A 16,907-nucleotide genomic window follows, 5' to 3' on the forward strand; every position below is an offset into this window, starting at 1 on the left:
TGCTTTTTTTTAAAAAAAGTCTCTGAAATGTTATTGAAAATATAAGTGAAATATTAAAAAAAAATTTAAATAAAAATTCTAATCCAATACTCATTTTATCTTATTTACATCAAATGAATAAATCTGAAAGTGACAAACTTGATGAAATTAGAAAATTGATAAAACCCTATTCTGATTTTCCTAAAAAAGGGGTTCTCTTTAGGTAAAATGATTTATTATTTATGTATTTGCTATTATATTTTAAAATAAACATAATTTTTTAATATAGAGATATATTTCCTGTATTTCAAAATCCTAATGCTTTACATGATATGATTGAAATAATAGAAAATAAAATTTCAAAAAATTCTGAAAATATCGATATTATAGTTGGATTAGATGCTAGAGGATTTCTTATAGCTCCACTTTTAGCTTATCATTTAAGTTATTATTTTATCTTAAAACATTAAATTAAGCTTTGCATCAAAATTATTATTCATTTTTTCATAAATAAAGCAGAGACATGTAGGTCTGGCTTGGGTTCATTAGCCTGGCCTTATTTTACCAGAGCTGGGCCTAAGGCTTGGCTTAAAAAATTTAAAAAAAAATAAATGGGTAGACCACACTATATACTTTAAATAACCATTATTAGCTATAAAAATTAAAAATAAATATAACATATTTTTAAAAAATCCAGGCCAGGCCTGAAAATATTAAACCCAGATGATTATTTTAAAAAAATCTGGAGCAAGCTGTGCAAATAATACCTCCACAGGTCTCCAAAATAAAGTTTATGCTCTATGTAATTGTTAAACTTAACTTATTATTTTTATAATTTTAAGAACTCCCATTTGTACCTGTTAGAAAAAAAGGAAAACTACCTGGTGAAATAATAAGTTTTAGTTACAACTTGGAATATGGATCAGTAATAATATTATATTAATTTATTCTTTATTATCTTTCAAACCTTATAAGAATGTCTTTGAAATACAAAAAGGATCTATTTCTAAAGGAAAAAATGTTGCTGTTATTGATGATTTATTAGCCACGGGAGGTTTATTTTTTAATATTTTTAATTTAAAAAAAGATATATTTTATTAAAATGATATTTAAAAAACGATTTACAATAGGTAGCATGGATGCATCTTGCAATTTGGTTGAATCAGTTGGAGGAAATGTGGTATTATGCTTAGTCATCATGGAATTGATGGATTTAAAAGGTAGAGACAAATTAGGAAAAAGGAACTTCTATTCAATGTTACAATTTTGAAATTATTATTTTGTGTATTTATGAAAAGCAATAACCTTATTGTGAAGAAATCCTAATATGCACTGGGTTCTCTATAATTTTGTGATATTATTTAACAATTTGGTCATTATGATGCTGTTTTAATATTAATACATTTTTAAATGCAGCCAATATATAAAATATTTATAAATTGATTTGTAAGTTTTTTTTAAATATGACTTAAATAATCATGTTAAGCTTTTATATCGATAAATTTGATGCTATCATTTTAAATCTCATTCAAACAATGCTTATTTGTAAATAGTTTAACTAGAGATGTGTTCATATTTTTCTGCCAGAGGGGGGGGGTGACTTTTCTAGCTCCCTCATCTTTATATCAAATAACATACTTTTATAAATGATGATATTGGTTTAAGTAACTACTGATTCCTTTATTTTTGGATTATTTTTTTTGCCTGTTTTTATAAAGATAGTATTTATAATTTAATCAATTGAGTTTTAAAATTAGTCAATATAATATTTGCTGCATCTAAGCAATGGAAATTTTTATCTTTTCAAAATTTTTATTTCTACTTTTATAATAATTGTTTTAATTTAATTTTATTGTATTAATTTTTTTTAAAGTTAAATTTTTAATTTGGTTACGATTTCATATGAATATAATTTTTTTTCAAAACAAAATTTAAAGTAAATTATTTAATTAATATTATTGGAAAAGAATAAACTATGAATCTAAATTAACTATGGTCTATTTTTTTCTTAACGGGTCTAAAAAATTATTTTTTTGAAGTTAATAGTATGATGGAGAAAAAGACTAATATTTTAAACATAATTTTTAATTATATTATATCTGGAATTATAATTAAATTTATTTAAAAAGCCTTATCAATGTATTTTTTTTCCATAAATACATTTATGAGGAAAAGGCTAACATCTTTAACCTAATTTCAAATTTTATTATATCATTGAGCTCAGAATTTAACTGCAAATCGAAAAATACTTAGTAGATGCATTATTTTTTGTTTTTGGTTAGAATTTTTTTTTTTATTGTAAATATGAAAAGGCTAACGTTTTAAACATAATTTAAAATTTTATTTTATTATTTAACTCAAAATTAATAGAATCTTAAAATGTTTCTACGTATTTTAGATAGTTTTATACATTCCTCTAATTTGTTCTTTAAAGGCCAGAAATAACTCATAATTAGATAATTTTACCTTATTTCTATTTATAAATTGTCTTCTTTTATCTGTAACTTAAGGCATATGAATCAGGATGTGATGGTTATTTTACGCCGCTTTGGTAAGCCTTCATTATTCATTTCTTTCACCTGCAACCCTAAATGGGATGAAATTATGCGCGAATTATTTCTTCTTCAGACTCGAAACGACAGCTCATAATTAGTTTGTTGCTTTTTCGTCAAAAAATAAAGTGCCTTAAAAGGGATTTGCTAAAAATTTTAACAGATACACAAAAAAATAATTAATCATCATTTTTTTAAAAAAATAACATATATTTCAGAGTTGTTAAAGTAATTCTACAAGTAGCGCGCTATCTTTTTTGGTAGCTGTGGCTAATAAAGCGTCACTTTTTTTCTAATTATTTATTTTTTTAGAGCGCTCTTTTTTTGGCGCTACTTGGCTGTTTTTTTTAAATTTAATGAATGTATATATAAACATGAAAATTTAAATAAAATATCATAATTAGTAATGTCAAGGAAGGGCGATTTAAACATGAGTCGGTTGGTGAGTGAAAAATAATGAATATATTAGGAATGACTAATGATAATTAACAAAATCGATAATATGGTGTATGATATTAACAAGTAAATAAATAAAAGAAAAAGAAGATTGGCGTTAGCGATAATAAATAATAATAATAAAGTTTGCAAATAAATTATTGTTCAAGGAGGATATGAAAAACCTTGAAATTAATGTAAAAGAAGACTTTTTGTTTTATTTATATGATTTTTATTACAATATTATTGATTAATAAACGGTAAAATAAACATTTGTATACATAAGAATAATATAAGAAATAAGAGCTTGAAAGAAAAAATAAAAGTAAGTTACAGATTGTAATTTTTATAAATTCTGAAATTTATATTTTCAATAAGGATATCCAAATAGATGTAAGGAGTCAGACAATTATCATATTAATGAAATAACCATAATACAAATTTTCCATTTACAACAAAATTGGAAAATATTTTCAAATTAATGGAAAAACAAAAGGTGGCTACAAATTTATTTGTTCAAACTGTAAAAAAATATATATCCTCAATTATAGCTATAACCTCAATAAACACTTAGTGGTGATTGTCATTTTTAAATTCAAATAGTATTTTTATAATGTTCATGTCAACACTTTTAAAGAGATAGAAAGACATCTTAATAATTTTGTTATAGGGGAGACTACATTCAAAAAGACCAATTCAATCCAAGCTAAATTGTTTTTAATATTGCACATGCCAATATTTTTCAGAAACTGGCTAAGTTATTGTCAATTTTATAATTGATACAGCTCAGCCAATGTCTTTGGTCCATCATTTATCATGATGAATAAAACTTTATCCCCTGGTACAACATTTTTGTGGCCAGACCAGACACTAATCAGACAAAGATGCCTTGGTTAGAACAATAAAAACGACTTCCATTTATTATTTTTTTGAAATAAATGATACTAATATAATAGAAAATCCCGAAGACTTGTTTTTTAAATCTAAAACTGAGTATTTTTGTTAATTTTTCTTATACTAAAAATATGTATATAAAATTAAATACTGTCTTGGGCTCAAGTGCTAGTGTTGAGAGATTGTTTAATAAGGCGAAACTTATATTTTCTGATCGCAGCTCTAGACTTGGGGATGTTATTATAGAAAAGATTTTATTATAAAAATGCAACAAAATGAATATTATCATAAATAGTTATTTTTATTACATAAATTATAGTTCTTTTACATTCATTTTTTTATAATCAAAACTAACTATATTTAAATATTTATAAAAATTTTGTTTGATGGGTAGTGATCGGTAAAGCGCTACTTTTGTTTGATGGGTAGTAAAACAGGTAGCGCGCTACTTTTTTTGGCAAAAGCGATATCGATATCTCGCTACTTTTAAGAGTTGGATCAATAAATTTATATGGATTGACAAGAATAATATATTTCTTAAAAAATATATAAATAAATTGCAAATAAGTTTCATTAATATTGAATGGCATTTTTGTAATTTAAATAGCATTTTTTATTTCTTAACAAAAAGATACGGCCCTTATCAAATTCTTTGATAAATAATTTCGGAAAGGCAAGATATACACTAAATTTCTCTAAAAACAACAATAGGCCAATAGAATAAATAACAATATATTTTCTAGATATAATTTTAATTGATCATAGTACAAAAAAGTATAAGAATTTTCTTTTTATATATAAAAACGTGAATAATATAAATATATTGAATACATATTAAAAAGGACTAGAAATTAACATCAATTTTTTTACAGGATAAATATTATTTTAATTTCAAGGATAACAAATAATGAAGCAAACATTAATCATTCAGCATTATAAAAAATCAATTTTGTCATTAGAATTGAACTTAATTTTGTGGGTTATCTCCAATAAAACGAGTTAGGATTTGTTATTTCTTATAAAAATATTTGGACAAACCTGATTTTGTTATTATTTGTTATTAAAAGGTGCGTCAAGGGTTTCCCGGTTTCACTTATTACGTATTCACGCGTTTTTTATACATACTAGAAGCTAACCCGTAAAAGATTTAACTTTCATTTAATAATATTATATAAGAAATATAACAATAACCGGTCCTGGGAAAAATTTTTCAAAATTATTATGAGTTGGGATATTAGATCAAAATTAATATGGTCTTGGACCTGTCTTGTGGAAATTTTTTACAAATTATTATGAGCTGGGCTTGGGAAATGTTGAGAAAAATATTTCAAAACTATTATGGGTTGGGCTGGGTTTGGGAAATATTTTTCATAATTATTTATGTCTTGGACGCTTGGAAATTTTTAATATATAATATGGGCCAGATATTGACCTACAAAAATTTTTCAGGCCTGGGTCAGATCTGATCAAAAAGTTATTAAAAAGTATTATCCAACCCAACATGTTCTTCGCCGAATTGGTTAACATTTCCTACCCATTCATTTGCATTGAAACATATGAGTTGATTTATCTATCCAATTTTCAAATTTTTTTATAAAATGTGGATTTTCATAAACTCACTAAATAAAAGTAGGGTATAATTTATAACCATATATTTATTCTTAATTAATTCATAGATAAATATCCTCTTTTAATTTCTCAAGAATACTCAATTGGAAGAAAAAATTGTAATATTATTATTTTAGATGATGCATCCATCTCTCGAAAACACGCAATATTATATATTAAAAAAGTATTGATTAAAAATATATTTATTATTATTTAATGCTAACTATTATATATTTTAGTTAAAATGAAATGAAATGTGGAATTTATGTTTAAACGGGCAGAATTCTAATAGAATAATTCTTTAATTTTTTTTTCAATTTAATATAAATTCAAAACTTTTGTATAAAAATAAAATTCTTTTATTTAATTAAAATTAAATCCAAAAACTTTCATATAAAAATATAATTCTTTTATCTACTTTACAATCAAAAATCAAAAACTTTTTAATTAAAATCATCATCCCTTGTTTTTCTTTTTCCTTCAAACATAATAATAAAAAAAAACATTATTCATTTTAAAAAATATACAACACTCTCCAACATAAATCATCTCTATCATATACTCATAATTACAACACTAATTACTTTATTTGTATATATAGAGCATTTATTATATATAGAGCATTTATTATATATAGAGCATTTATTATATATATACAATTTAACATGAAACTTCTCTCTTAAGGATATAACTGATGGCTCTGCAATATTTACCTTGCAAGACTTTTCTAAATATGGGACATTTATAAATGGAAAGCCTATAAATAAAAACAACATAGATGGAAATCAAATTAGGATTTATTTGGAGGATATCATAACATTTGGGATTCAAAACTGCAAATTTCAGTATAGTTTTCTAAAAAAAATTATTTTATAAAATATGAGCTAATATGAAATATCTATCATTTTATAGTTTTCATTCTGAAAATGATTGTTTTACAACATCACTGATAAATGATGTCCAAGAAAAATCAGAGATTGTGGATTTGGCTTCAAAACTAAATTACAATATGTATGATAATTGGTGGCAATATGAAAAAAATCTGGATCATACTCACATCCAAAATTGTGATTTTCTACTTATGAACACTTTGAATATGACACCCAAAGTATCTAATTAATTTTTGTTAAATAATTTTACTATTTTATTCTTACATCATAATCATTTATAATGGTTGTAACATCTGACACCATTATGTATAGAACATCAATTGTCAGTCCAATTATATATCCCATTTTTAGGATGAGACACCTCTAACAGGTATAGGCCCAGAGATGTATAGTCTAGAGTTTGCTAGAACATGAGGAGGGGGCTTTAAATTTGTTTAAAGTATAAGATATTTATCAGAGACCTGTAGAGGTAAGGTTGCTTTTGGCCTGGCTAGGATTTTTTTTAAATAAATTTTTTGGCCTTGGCCCTATTTTTAATTTTTATAGCTAATAGTGGTGATTTAAAATATTTGGTTTTAAAATATATGGCTCAGCCTGGGTATTTTATTTTTTAAAAAAAATTAGGCCCAACATGGTTATATTTAAAAAAATGAAAATACAGCCCAGCCTGTGTACCTAGGCCAAGCCTGCAGGTCTCTGATATTTATTATATATTTTGTAAAAATAAAATTTTTGGGATGCTTGGACACCCCAGTAGACATTCCTATATATTAGACCCATTCCAAATGGATCTAACAAACATCTACTTCTGTCACTATCCTAATATTTTTGTAATTTAGTATATTTCATTTATATCTATTTGAATTATCAAACTAAAAACTTCAATTGAGAATTTATATTTTACCACCTAGCGACATTTTATCAAGACTACACTTTGTCACTCCTTCATATGATAACGCGACACTTTATAACGCGATTTATTTACTTGTTTATTTTTCAAAAATAAAATTTTTTTTTTTTTCTAAATTTTTTATTTAAATTTAAAAATAAAATATATATATAATATTTATCATTTAAAATATCATTTATATGATGACAAATAAAAAAATTTGATTAAAAGTTTAATAAAATGTAAATATGAAAAATCAGCGAATAGATATGCAATTGGATCTACATATTTAGACATTCTTTGGGTTCGCCAAAGATATAAGAGAGTTTTCACTAAAGTTTTTAGGAAAAATAGCTTAAATGCTATCTTTACCTGAGTTTAAGTGGCAAAAGGTAAAATTCTAAGTTACGACGACCGTGATTGATAAGAAATGTTGATTTTATTTAGCGAATGAGTCAAGGATGATAAACGTAAACATTTTATATATTTTATTAGATATAATTCAAAATTTAGGAGCTAAAACAATTATCACCAGCCGAATTTTCGAGGAAGTTATTGGTGGATTTTTGAACTGGCACCGATTGATGCTATTTCCATCTAAAATATACCACGAATATTATATATTTGGGACTAAAAGAAGTCTATGAGCTTAATGAAGACTTGCGATTGTATAGCAGATCATATGTCCTAGTAATAATGCAGTTGAAATATTGACAGAAATATTTGAAGAAATGAATGGCTCCTCTGAGCTTATTTCCGATTGAGAAGAACTATCCCAACACAAGTCCTAATAAAATTATATTTAGCAGGTTATATGTCCTAAGGTGGATGCAGTTGAAACTTATTTACATTTTATAGATTTTAATCATATTTTTTATTTTATTTTTCTCATATAGCCTTTGATATATTGCTATTTTAGATAATTATATTTTATATATATTTTTTTAATATTTTTAATTTTTGAACAGAATAAAAATAAATAACATAAAAAATTTTACAATTAGTATTTAGAAGAAAAAATTTTTTAAATATCGAAATCAAAACCAAAAAGTCAAAAAATTAGATATCATAAAAACTTAACTTTTCAAATAAATAAAATTCAGCCATCAAATAAATCATAATAAAGTGTCGCGTAATCAAATAATGAGTGAGAAAGTATCGTTGTTATAAAATGACGTCGAATGTATCGTGGTAAAGTGTCGCTTCATACCAAACCTATTACATATTAAGATTAGGCAAATTTTTAATTGAATTAATTTTGTTATCATTTATATCTGTTAGCAGTGACTGTCTCTAGATTTTTGTTCTAGTGGATCAAACATCATTTAACCGAATCACCGAAAATTAGTCCCCGAATAAAAAATTTAATTAGTGAGGGTTTTTTTCCGGGGAATTATCTCCTTCCATTTAGGCACCCACTATGTTTCCAGAGGGCATTGCACCCCTCCTTCTATATTCTACTCTTGTGACTTTACCCGGCTGTCGGCCATGTCTATATTCATATATTTATATCTACTTATATTAATTACATTATGTAATTGCATTTGGTCCAAAATATTGGATTGTTTACATTTTTCCTAAAACAATATGGCATTGCTTATTAATGTTTAAATTTAGAATATGGTTTCTGAACTGAAATAATGGAAATTTAGTTTAATTTACTTACAATATACTAATTTTCGTGATTAACTAATTTATCAAGTTTTTATTACCTCTAATTAATATCTTTTTTAATACACCGTCCCCTGGTTATAATTGGGTAAAGGTTAATCGGATAATTTGAACCAATCTACACACACATGCAAATCAACTAAGCGTTAAGGCGCGGATTAATTTAATTCTTTTTCCAAGTTGTTAAAAAAAAAATCCCGATATTGAGATGATTGTTTTTAAACTTAAAAAAAAATACATTTAACCGTTTTCCTTAGTCAGCAAAAAATTGGCTCAAATAACGCGATGACCCAGCTATAATCACGTGCTATATAAAATATTTGTACCATTAGTTAACGTTCTTCTTAATTTAATTGTTTAAACTTATTATATATAAAAGAATGATCATCAGGGCCCCAAATCACTGGCAACTTATCCAACTCTACATGAAATAAACAATATAAAATTCAACACAATATTATTTTCACTATATAAGAATTATTACAGCACAATTTAATGAATACATTCACGTAAGAAGTTATAAATATTCATCTTATTTTATTTTTCTGATTTAATAACTCATGCAAAAATGCAAAAATTTTCTATCGCTGAATCTATCCCGAGTTATGGTAGAAAAAGAAATGTTTTTAAAAAATTGAACAATCTATTCAAAAAAAAATATATATCGCGACGAAAAAATTTTCGACCTTAAGACCCCGCTATCCCAGATTTATCTTCTCTTGGACGCCCATTTACCAAAAATAAGATGTTATAAGATAAAATATGAACAAATATAAAATGTTTATGGCACATTTTAATTTTAGAAACTTTGAAACTTTCACTTGTAATATTTTTTTTGAATGACTGGACCCATTTTTAGAGTTGTCTATTATAGGTGGGAGAGGTACCAAGGACGGATGGGCCTGAAAGAATTGCATCTATCCCTGACTAGTGTTGTTAATTAAAAACGGCTAAGTCAATATGTTAGCCAGAAAAATATTGTCTAAGCCTCGAGATTTCATTAGTAGATGTTCAAACCTTTGTGCCACTTAAGAGCAAAATCTTAAGGTTTGCATAATATTTTTCCAAATAAAGTATTGAGTTAGCCTTTTAACAACATTATCCCCGACAGACATTTGATCATCTTAATTGCAATTGCAACCAAAAAAAGGAACAATGCATTTATGTCTTTATTATAATCTTAGATGGATCTATAAGAGGCTTTAATTGTTAAAAGGAATTTATAGAAGTATAATACATCTACTTCTCTAATTGAGAAGGGTAAGGGGGGGGGGGTGATTCATGCAAAAGATAAAAACAGTAGCGCTGTATATGATATACATTGGAATAAGTAAACGATAATTGCATTTTTATTTGCATTGCATAAAATTTATTTTAAAATTACTGTTACTCAACAAAGGTTCTGTCTGCCCTGATGTGTGGCAAGCCTATAGTAAACTCTAATTATTTGAAAAGGATCCTGAAGATATGCCAAGATTTTATATCGACCACAGACGAAAACGAAAAATTCGATTTCAAAAAACCGAACACTAAAGAGTTTTTTTTAATACATGATCACTAATTTAATTAAACACTGCGCTTTATTATTTTGTCGCTTGCATGTTATATTGTTCCCTCTCCACTTTCTTTCTTTCAAAAATGAGTTAGAATTTTTTTTTAAAGATTTAATTTCCTATCCAAAAGTGGAGTTAAGATGACCGTGTGACCTCCGTAAAATAGGCCATTTGGAACGGGACATCGAGAAAGTGATCGATTTTATATATTAAATTTACGAGCCTCATAAAAGAAATATTTATTAAAAAATATTGTTTAAATCGTGACCTTTGCATTAAATTATCATATAGGTAACCTGTTCGAGTAATAGCAGTGTTCCAATTTTACGCGGGTAGGGTGTTTGAGACAGACATAGGTCTCAATTTAAGCATTTCTGATACCACTGTGTTCCCCAATCTTTTTTTGGCGGAGGTCTTATGAATAGGATAGTACCCTGCTGCATGGGCCGTTTCAAGCCCTACCCTACCCTCTAAATATGAAAAATATCTTCAATTATCATTTTGTTTCATCGATATGTCAATCAGAAATAATGCCATTTTTTATCAAACATATTTTATTTATCATTTGTAATTTTCATTTCTCAAATTAACAATTTTCTGTAATTGTGACTAGTTAAAACTCTGTTACTTGCATAAATCATATTATATCAGGTTAAAAAAAAATTATATTATACAGCCAACATTAAATCTAGAATATTAATCTTTTATAATAGTTATAAAATATATTCTTAAAATTTTTGTTTTATCTAAGATCTCTTCAATTAAGTAGTCTCAGATTTTTATATTTATAAAATTGTTCAAAAAATGGATCTAAATTTAAAAATAATTTTTGAAAGAGATTAGAACTCAAGAATTTTAGACCAAAGAAAATACAAAAGATAATATTTAATGACATGGTAAAAAATTTTAAAATATTCTTAATCTGGTTAGGGTCAGGCTGTAACCAAAAATTTGGGCTTGTGCTTGGGTCGGTCTTGGACACAAATTTTTTTAAAATTCGAGCTCGGGCTGCGATTAAATCACTTTGCAGGGATCTGTGAAAAGGCCCAGGGTTTACTATGAGCTGTACCCCATACATATTTTTTTATGATCATATGCCTTTCCTGTCATCAACCTCTCTTCTCAGACGACATTCAGAGTGGGGTCATTTCTTCACCACGTTCAGGCAAGATTTTTGAGGAAAAAATATTATAGAGATAACACACATAAAAGGAATATCAAAATTTAGGTTATTCCCTATTTCAAATTTTTATCATTTGCTTTGAAAAATAACCCTACAGCCCCCCCCTCCCCCAACATAACATTAGCTTTTTATCCAGAAATTTGCACGGCCCTAAACTGGTGATGCAAACCCAGGCAAAATTTTAAATTTTGTAATCTTATAATTATTTTAAATTGCATTATTTATTTTTTTCCCCTAAATTTTTGTATACAAATGTTTTAAAGAACCGGACCTGATAATAATACTAAAAAGTCTTAACACATCGGAAAGGACCAGACTGTTGCAGATCTCTAACTAATTTTTAATTAATTAACCAATTTATTTATTCTATAATATATTATTTTGCCCAAAGCTATATGCCGGAAATAACGGATTCCTCACTGCTAAAACCTGAATATAATTTCGGTCCTGACCCATCGAGAGTTAGCTTATTCAGCAACAAGATATTCATCTTTTGTGATAAATTACAAGTTTATCCAATCTTTTATTTATAATTATTTTTTAAAATTGCTTAAACTTTTTTAAAATAATAATAAAAAGTTTTGCAAATACGACCCGATTATACGAAGTGGCAGTGGTGAATGTCAATATGTTGATTCCTTATCTCAATATCAACGGAATATCACATTAAAGGCTACCCATCAACAATTATTGCTCATAATGATGACTTCAGATAACATTCAAGAATGGGTCAACGAGATTTACCAAGACTGGCAAATGTATTCTATATCTCCCTTTGCAAATTTGTCACCTTTTGTAAATATCCTTTTAAATCCAACACCCCCCCCCCCCCTTCTATCTCTAATGAATACAATATATCATTCTATAAACCATGTTTGTTTTTTGTTTTTTTTTAAAGTATGTTAATATTTTTTTTATAATAATAATAACCACAATAGATATTTTTGAGAAGAAAAGGTTAATTTTTCTAAAAACAAAGATATTATTTTTTTTAAATGTAATCCGACATATTTGGGTTTGAGTTAACAACTAAGCCTAAATTTATATGTTATTAATAAATATTTACAGAAACTGATGTAATTACTTTTATTTATTTATATATTAAAACAAGTCAAGGCAAACGACTCATTCCAGAATCTGAAATATGTTGCGCTATTCTAGAAAATTCATTAATTAACTATTGTAATTCAGGTTTAAACTACGATTTGCTTGTTAAAATAAAAAAAAGAAAACGAATTACATCATATTAGACATCTGCAAAATTAGGCTCGGCCCGAACCCGGCCCGGCACTTTTTTGAAAAAAATCGGGTTCGGGCTGGGTCGGGCCTAATATTTTTTTTAAAAAATCGGGCCGAGTCTGGTCTGTCCTCGAAATTTTAACTAGATGCCACAGGGCATATATATTTTATTTAAGGTACAATAAGTTAAAAAAAAATTAGTTTTTATATTTAAATAAATTCGGGCCGGGTCGGCAAAACTTTTTTAAAAAAACTACAGGCCGGTCCTGGTTTGAAAAATTAGGCCCAGTGCTGATCACTAATTCATACAAATAAGTTTAACATTTAAATTTTTAGATGCAAATACGAATGCCAACCTGACTGGATACCCAATTGAACCCTCGTTAGCTAGTAGTATCAAAAATATTGAAAGTGACAACGATAACAATAGGAATACGCGTGCAAGTGAAAAAACAAAATTAGACCCTACTATCAAGAGGTTATTTTTATTTTGCAATTTTATAAATTGGCATACTTTTTATTTTAATTAGAACCTTTTTTTCAAATTAATGAATATCTATAAAACTGCGTGTACCAATAATTTTCTAAAATATTCTTACTACGCCCAAAGTTCTTGAACATCCTCATCTATTACTCAAAGCACAATATCGTTGTTTTTAATTATTTTTTTTATGGGAAAAAAATAATGGTGTAGCCAATTTCTTACTACAACTAAGAGTTCTTACAACTCATTTTTAATAACAAAAAACTTTTTAACTCAGCTTAAAAGAGATTAGTTGATTTTTTTTATTTTTCACGAGGAGTAAAAAATTGTGTCGAGATGGGTTCAAATTGTAACAGAAATTACTTGACCTTGCAGTCATGAGTGTTATAAATGAGCCCTTTTATTTTCTATTTTAAATATGTGTCTTTTTGATTATCCAATTATAACGTTTCATTTTCTTTTCTTTTTATCTTAAATTTGAATTGTTTATTATTTTTTTATCCTTTCAAATAAAAGCCATTTTAAATTTACTTTTAAATTAATATAATAAACATTTATTGTACTATGTAACATATAACCATCCCTGAGTGCTCTTCTATCTCGAAGATGACCTTATTTTTTTCAAAACTCTTGGACCCATATCCCCTCCACACCAGCCCATATCCTTCTTTTTCAATTCTAACGCATCATTTATTTAAATAGTTATTTTTAGGCCATTACGATACAATACTTTATCATTTGAAAAGATTTAATGAAATAGATATCACAATTAACTTAATGGTAGAATCACTTTCACAGGGAGGAATTTGCCTTAGATAATGGGCGTAACACTACAGCCAAATATGTCAATTCGCTAATAGAAATATCGCAAATCGGTTAATTTAGCCCACTTCAAAACGGCTACCTAATTAATAAAAGATACGCCATCGGCCAAGGAGTTCGGCTAATTGTTCATTTGCATTACTATAGCGTTACATAATAAATAAATAAAATATAATTATAAATACTTTTAATGAATATAAATAAATAATAATGTTTATTGTTGCATAACGCTAACGGACGAATAGCCGAACTCCCGATGCTTAATTTTTAACAAATTAGTTTTAACCATATTTAGGCTAAGCCTAATAAGACTTTGGCGAAGTTTTTAGCCGATTACTCATAACTAATCGCATGCATTGAAAAAAACTAAATTGACCTCATCTCTATTTGCATTTCGGGAGTTAAATGGCTATATCTAACTCGCCACATTTTGAGACAGTTCATCAGCCAATGCCATATTATAAATATAAACCCGCGAACTATATCTTCGATTTTACCTGATTCATCTAACGCTTATTGCAATTATGATACTAATTATATTTTTTAACAATATTAACAAACTGACAGTAATAGACCAGTCTCACAACGAGAAATGATTACACAAAACCTATCGGACAAAATTCAAATTATCGTCCAGCCATGAATGATAATATCAATATCATAAAAATTTAACGGATTTATAATATCAGTTCTCGGACTCTTTTCCATTACCATAAATTTGTATAGATTAATATGGATTCACGAGCAGATCTATTTAAAAAAAACTTATATTCTAATATCGTTATTCAATCTTAGGTCTCAAAATCAAGCCAATTGGGAGTTTTAACATTTCTGCGCCCTATAATTATGAATCAAATTAGATTCTTTTAATTCTTAAATATAACAATATTTTACCAATTCAGGGAATGGGTTTATATCCAGCTTTTTTCGAACATCTTACATAAAAAAAATCCTACTCTATTCACTGATTCCTGATGAATTTCCTAGAAGAATAAAATATAGCAACATCCGATGCTCATTTAATTTTTCAAAAGAAAATGGCATTTTATTGTGAAAACGCCCCTTACTCTCAACCCTTCCCTTTAATAATATATCTTATAAATCCAAAAGTACTTTTATTCATAATGATAAAATAACAACTAATATAAAAATATATAAACAAATACCAATAACTATCACATTACAAAATCGGTCCCTGTAATCCAATATATCTTCTTTGTTCTTTCCCAGCTGGCATCTCCTGATCTCACCTTCTCTTTTCTTCCCCCAAGGAAAATTAATTGTTCATGTCATAAAAATGATTGACATTTAGTATACTATATTAAATTTATTTCTTCTTTTTTTAACTGCTACAACAAAATGCAATAATATTAATTCACGACCTGTCCCATTTTCTCTTAAAAAAAATTACTTAAAAAAATAGATATACAGAGAATGTCATAATATTCAATGGTATCAGTTACGTTACCAGTGAGAATCCTGAAATAGTCCTAAGTATCTTTTAGATTTTACCAAATGTTATGGGCTTGTTGTCTAATAAAATAAGCATTTCCATTATCTAATATAAACACTAAACCTATTCTTGTTGTATAGCTCCAAACTAGCCTCTAACGCTGTCCAATATCAGTCTTTAATCTGAACCACATAGTTTGATAAAAACTAAGAGAAACTTATTGCTACCTCGCGTTGTATCTTTTAGATTTTACCAAATTTAGTAGGTTTGGTGTCTAATAAAACTAGTTTTTCTCATCCAAAACACTTCCCTTGTCTCGCTGCATAGCTCCATGCTAACCCCTAATGTGGTCCTCGAACTTAATATCAGTCCTTAACCTGAAGCACATCTTTTGGTATCTAATAAAATAGTCTTACTTACAATCTAATATTTAGCTAATATTAACCCTCTTATTATTAATGTTATTTATTGCTCCTCATAAATTATACACACAATATTAATAAATTTTATATTAATGATTCATTGCAAATTTAAGATTCGGGTATTTTTTAATCTTCGTTGTGACTATACATTTCAATACAATAAATTTTGCTTTCACTACTCTTAAATTCTGTATGTATAGATTTTTCATAAGTTCGTGACAAAATCACGTGTACATTATAAACTTATATTCATTGAAGTAAATTAAAAAAAAAATTTTTAAATTCAAAAATCATCGAGAGATTCCGATATTTTTAAAAAAACGACCCAATTGGTTGTTAAACTACCCATCTTAAGTTAACCATAATACAGCGTAGCTATTATTTTTAACCAAAAATATTCTAATCAATCTTCAAGTTGAGGCTCAATTTAGAAGCTTAATTCAATTTTTTTTAGTCTAAAAGCTTGACTACGACACAATAGAGATGGTCAAAGTTAAGTAATTTAACAACACTACCCGATTCAAAAATAATATTATGAAAGTCTAAAGATTTTGCTCGTAAATGCCAGAAAGATTTGGACATCGATTTGCTGAATCTCGAGGGGCCATTTTTAAAAATCTAGCCAAATCGGACTATTTAACGACACTGGTGGCAACAGAGGGTTTATCATCCTCCCTCACCCTGACCCAATATTATTATTTTTTTACTCTACCAGAATTCGAAAAAAAAATATTCAAAGATTTTTTTTGAAGTAAAGAAAGAAAGAAAGAATTTGCCCAAATGTTTGGCCAAAAAATCTTAGAAAAATCATAAAATTGAAAATCTATTTAAAA

The 16,907-nt window shown here is 26.9% G+C and overlaps 2 protein-coding genes across 2 annotated transcripts in view; both read left to right on the forward strand.

Annotated features, from left to right (window-relative positions):
- On the forward strand, positions 1 to 1,795 carry LOC135924510 (adenine phosphoribosyltransferase-like). The gene is made up of 5 exons (XM_065459566.1): positions 1 to 202; positions 269 to 423; positions 822 to 904; positions 955 to 1,033; positions 1,110 to 1,795. Exons 1-5 carry the CDS (start codon positions 114 to 116, stop codon positions 1,247 to 1,249), a joined length of 546 nt encoding a protein of 181 aa, XP_065315638.1. The 5' UTR covers positions 1 to 113; the 3' UTR covers positions 1,250 to 1,795.
- A 3,754-nt stretch (positions 1,796 to 5,549) lies between these two features.
- Positions 5,550 to 16,907, forward strand: part of LOC135924618 (nibrin-like) — a 28,558-nt gene continuing 17,200 nt past the window's right edge. The window contains exons 1-8 of the mRNA XM_065459708.1: positions 5,550 to 5,652; positions 6,153 to 6,313; positions 6,381 to 6,576; positions 10,318 to 10,454; positions 12,046 to 12,163; positions 12,234 to 12,412; positions 12,766 to 12,845; positions 13,230 to 13,371. Of these exons, the coding sequence (XP_065315780.1) occupies positions 6,478 to 6,576; positions 10,318 to 10,454; positions 12,046 to 12,163; positions 12,234 to 12,412; positions 12,766 to 12,845; positions 13,230 to 13,371 (755 nt within the window). The 5' untranslated portion in view covers positions 5,550 to 5,652; positions 6,153 to 6,313; positions 6,381 to 6,477. The remainder of the gene's footprint in view (positions 5,653 to 6,152; positions 6,314 to 6,380; positions 6,577 to 10,317; positions 10,455 to 12,045; positions 12,164 to 12,233; positions 12,413 to 12,765; positions 12,846 to 13,229; positions 13,372 to 16,907) is intronic.

Source organism: Gordionus sp. m RMFG-2023, chromosome 2 (assembly GCF_954871325.1).
Source record: "Gordionus sp. m RMFG-2023 chromosome 2, tfGorSpeb1-WG-v2, whole genome shotgun sequence".
In the NCBI taxonomy this organism is placed as follows: Eukaryota; Metazoa; Nematomorpha; class Gordioida; order Chordodea; family Parachordodidae; genus Gordionus; species Gordionus sp. m RMFG-2023.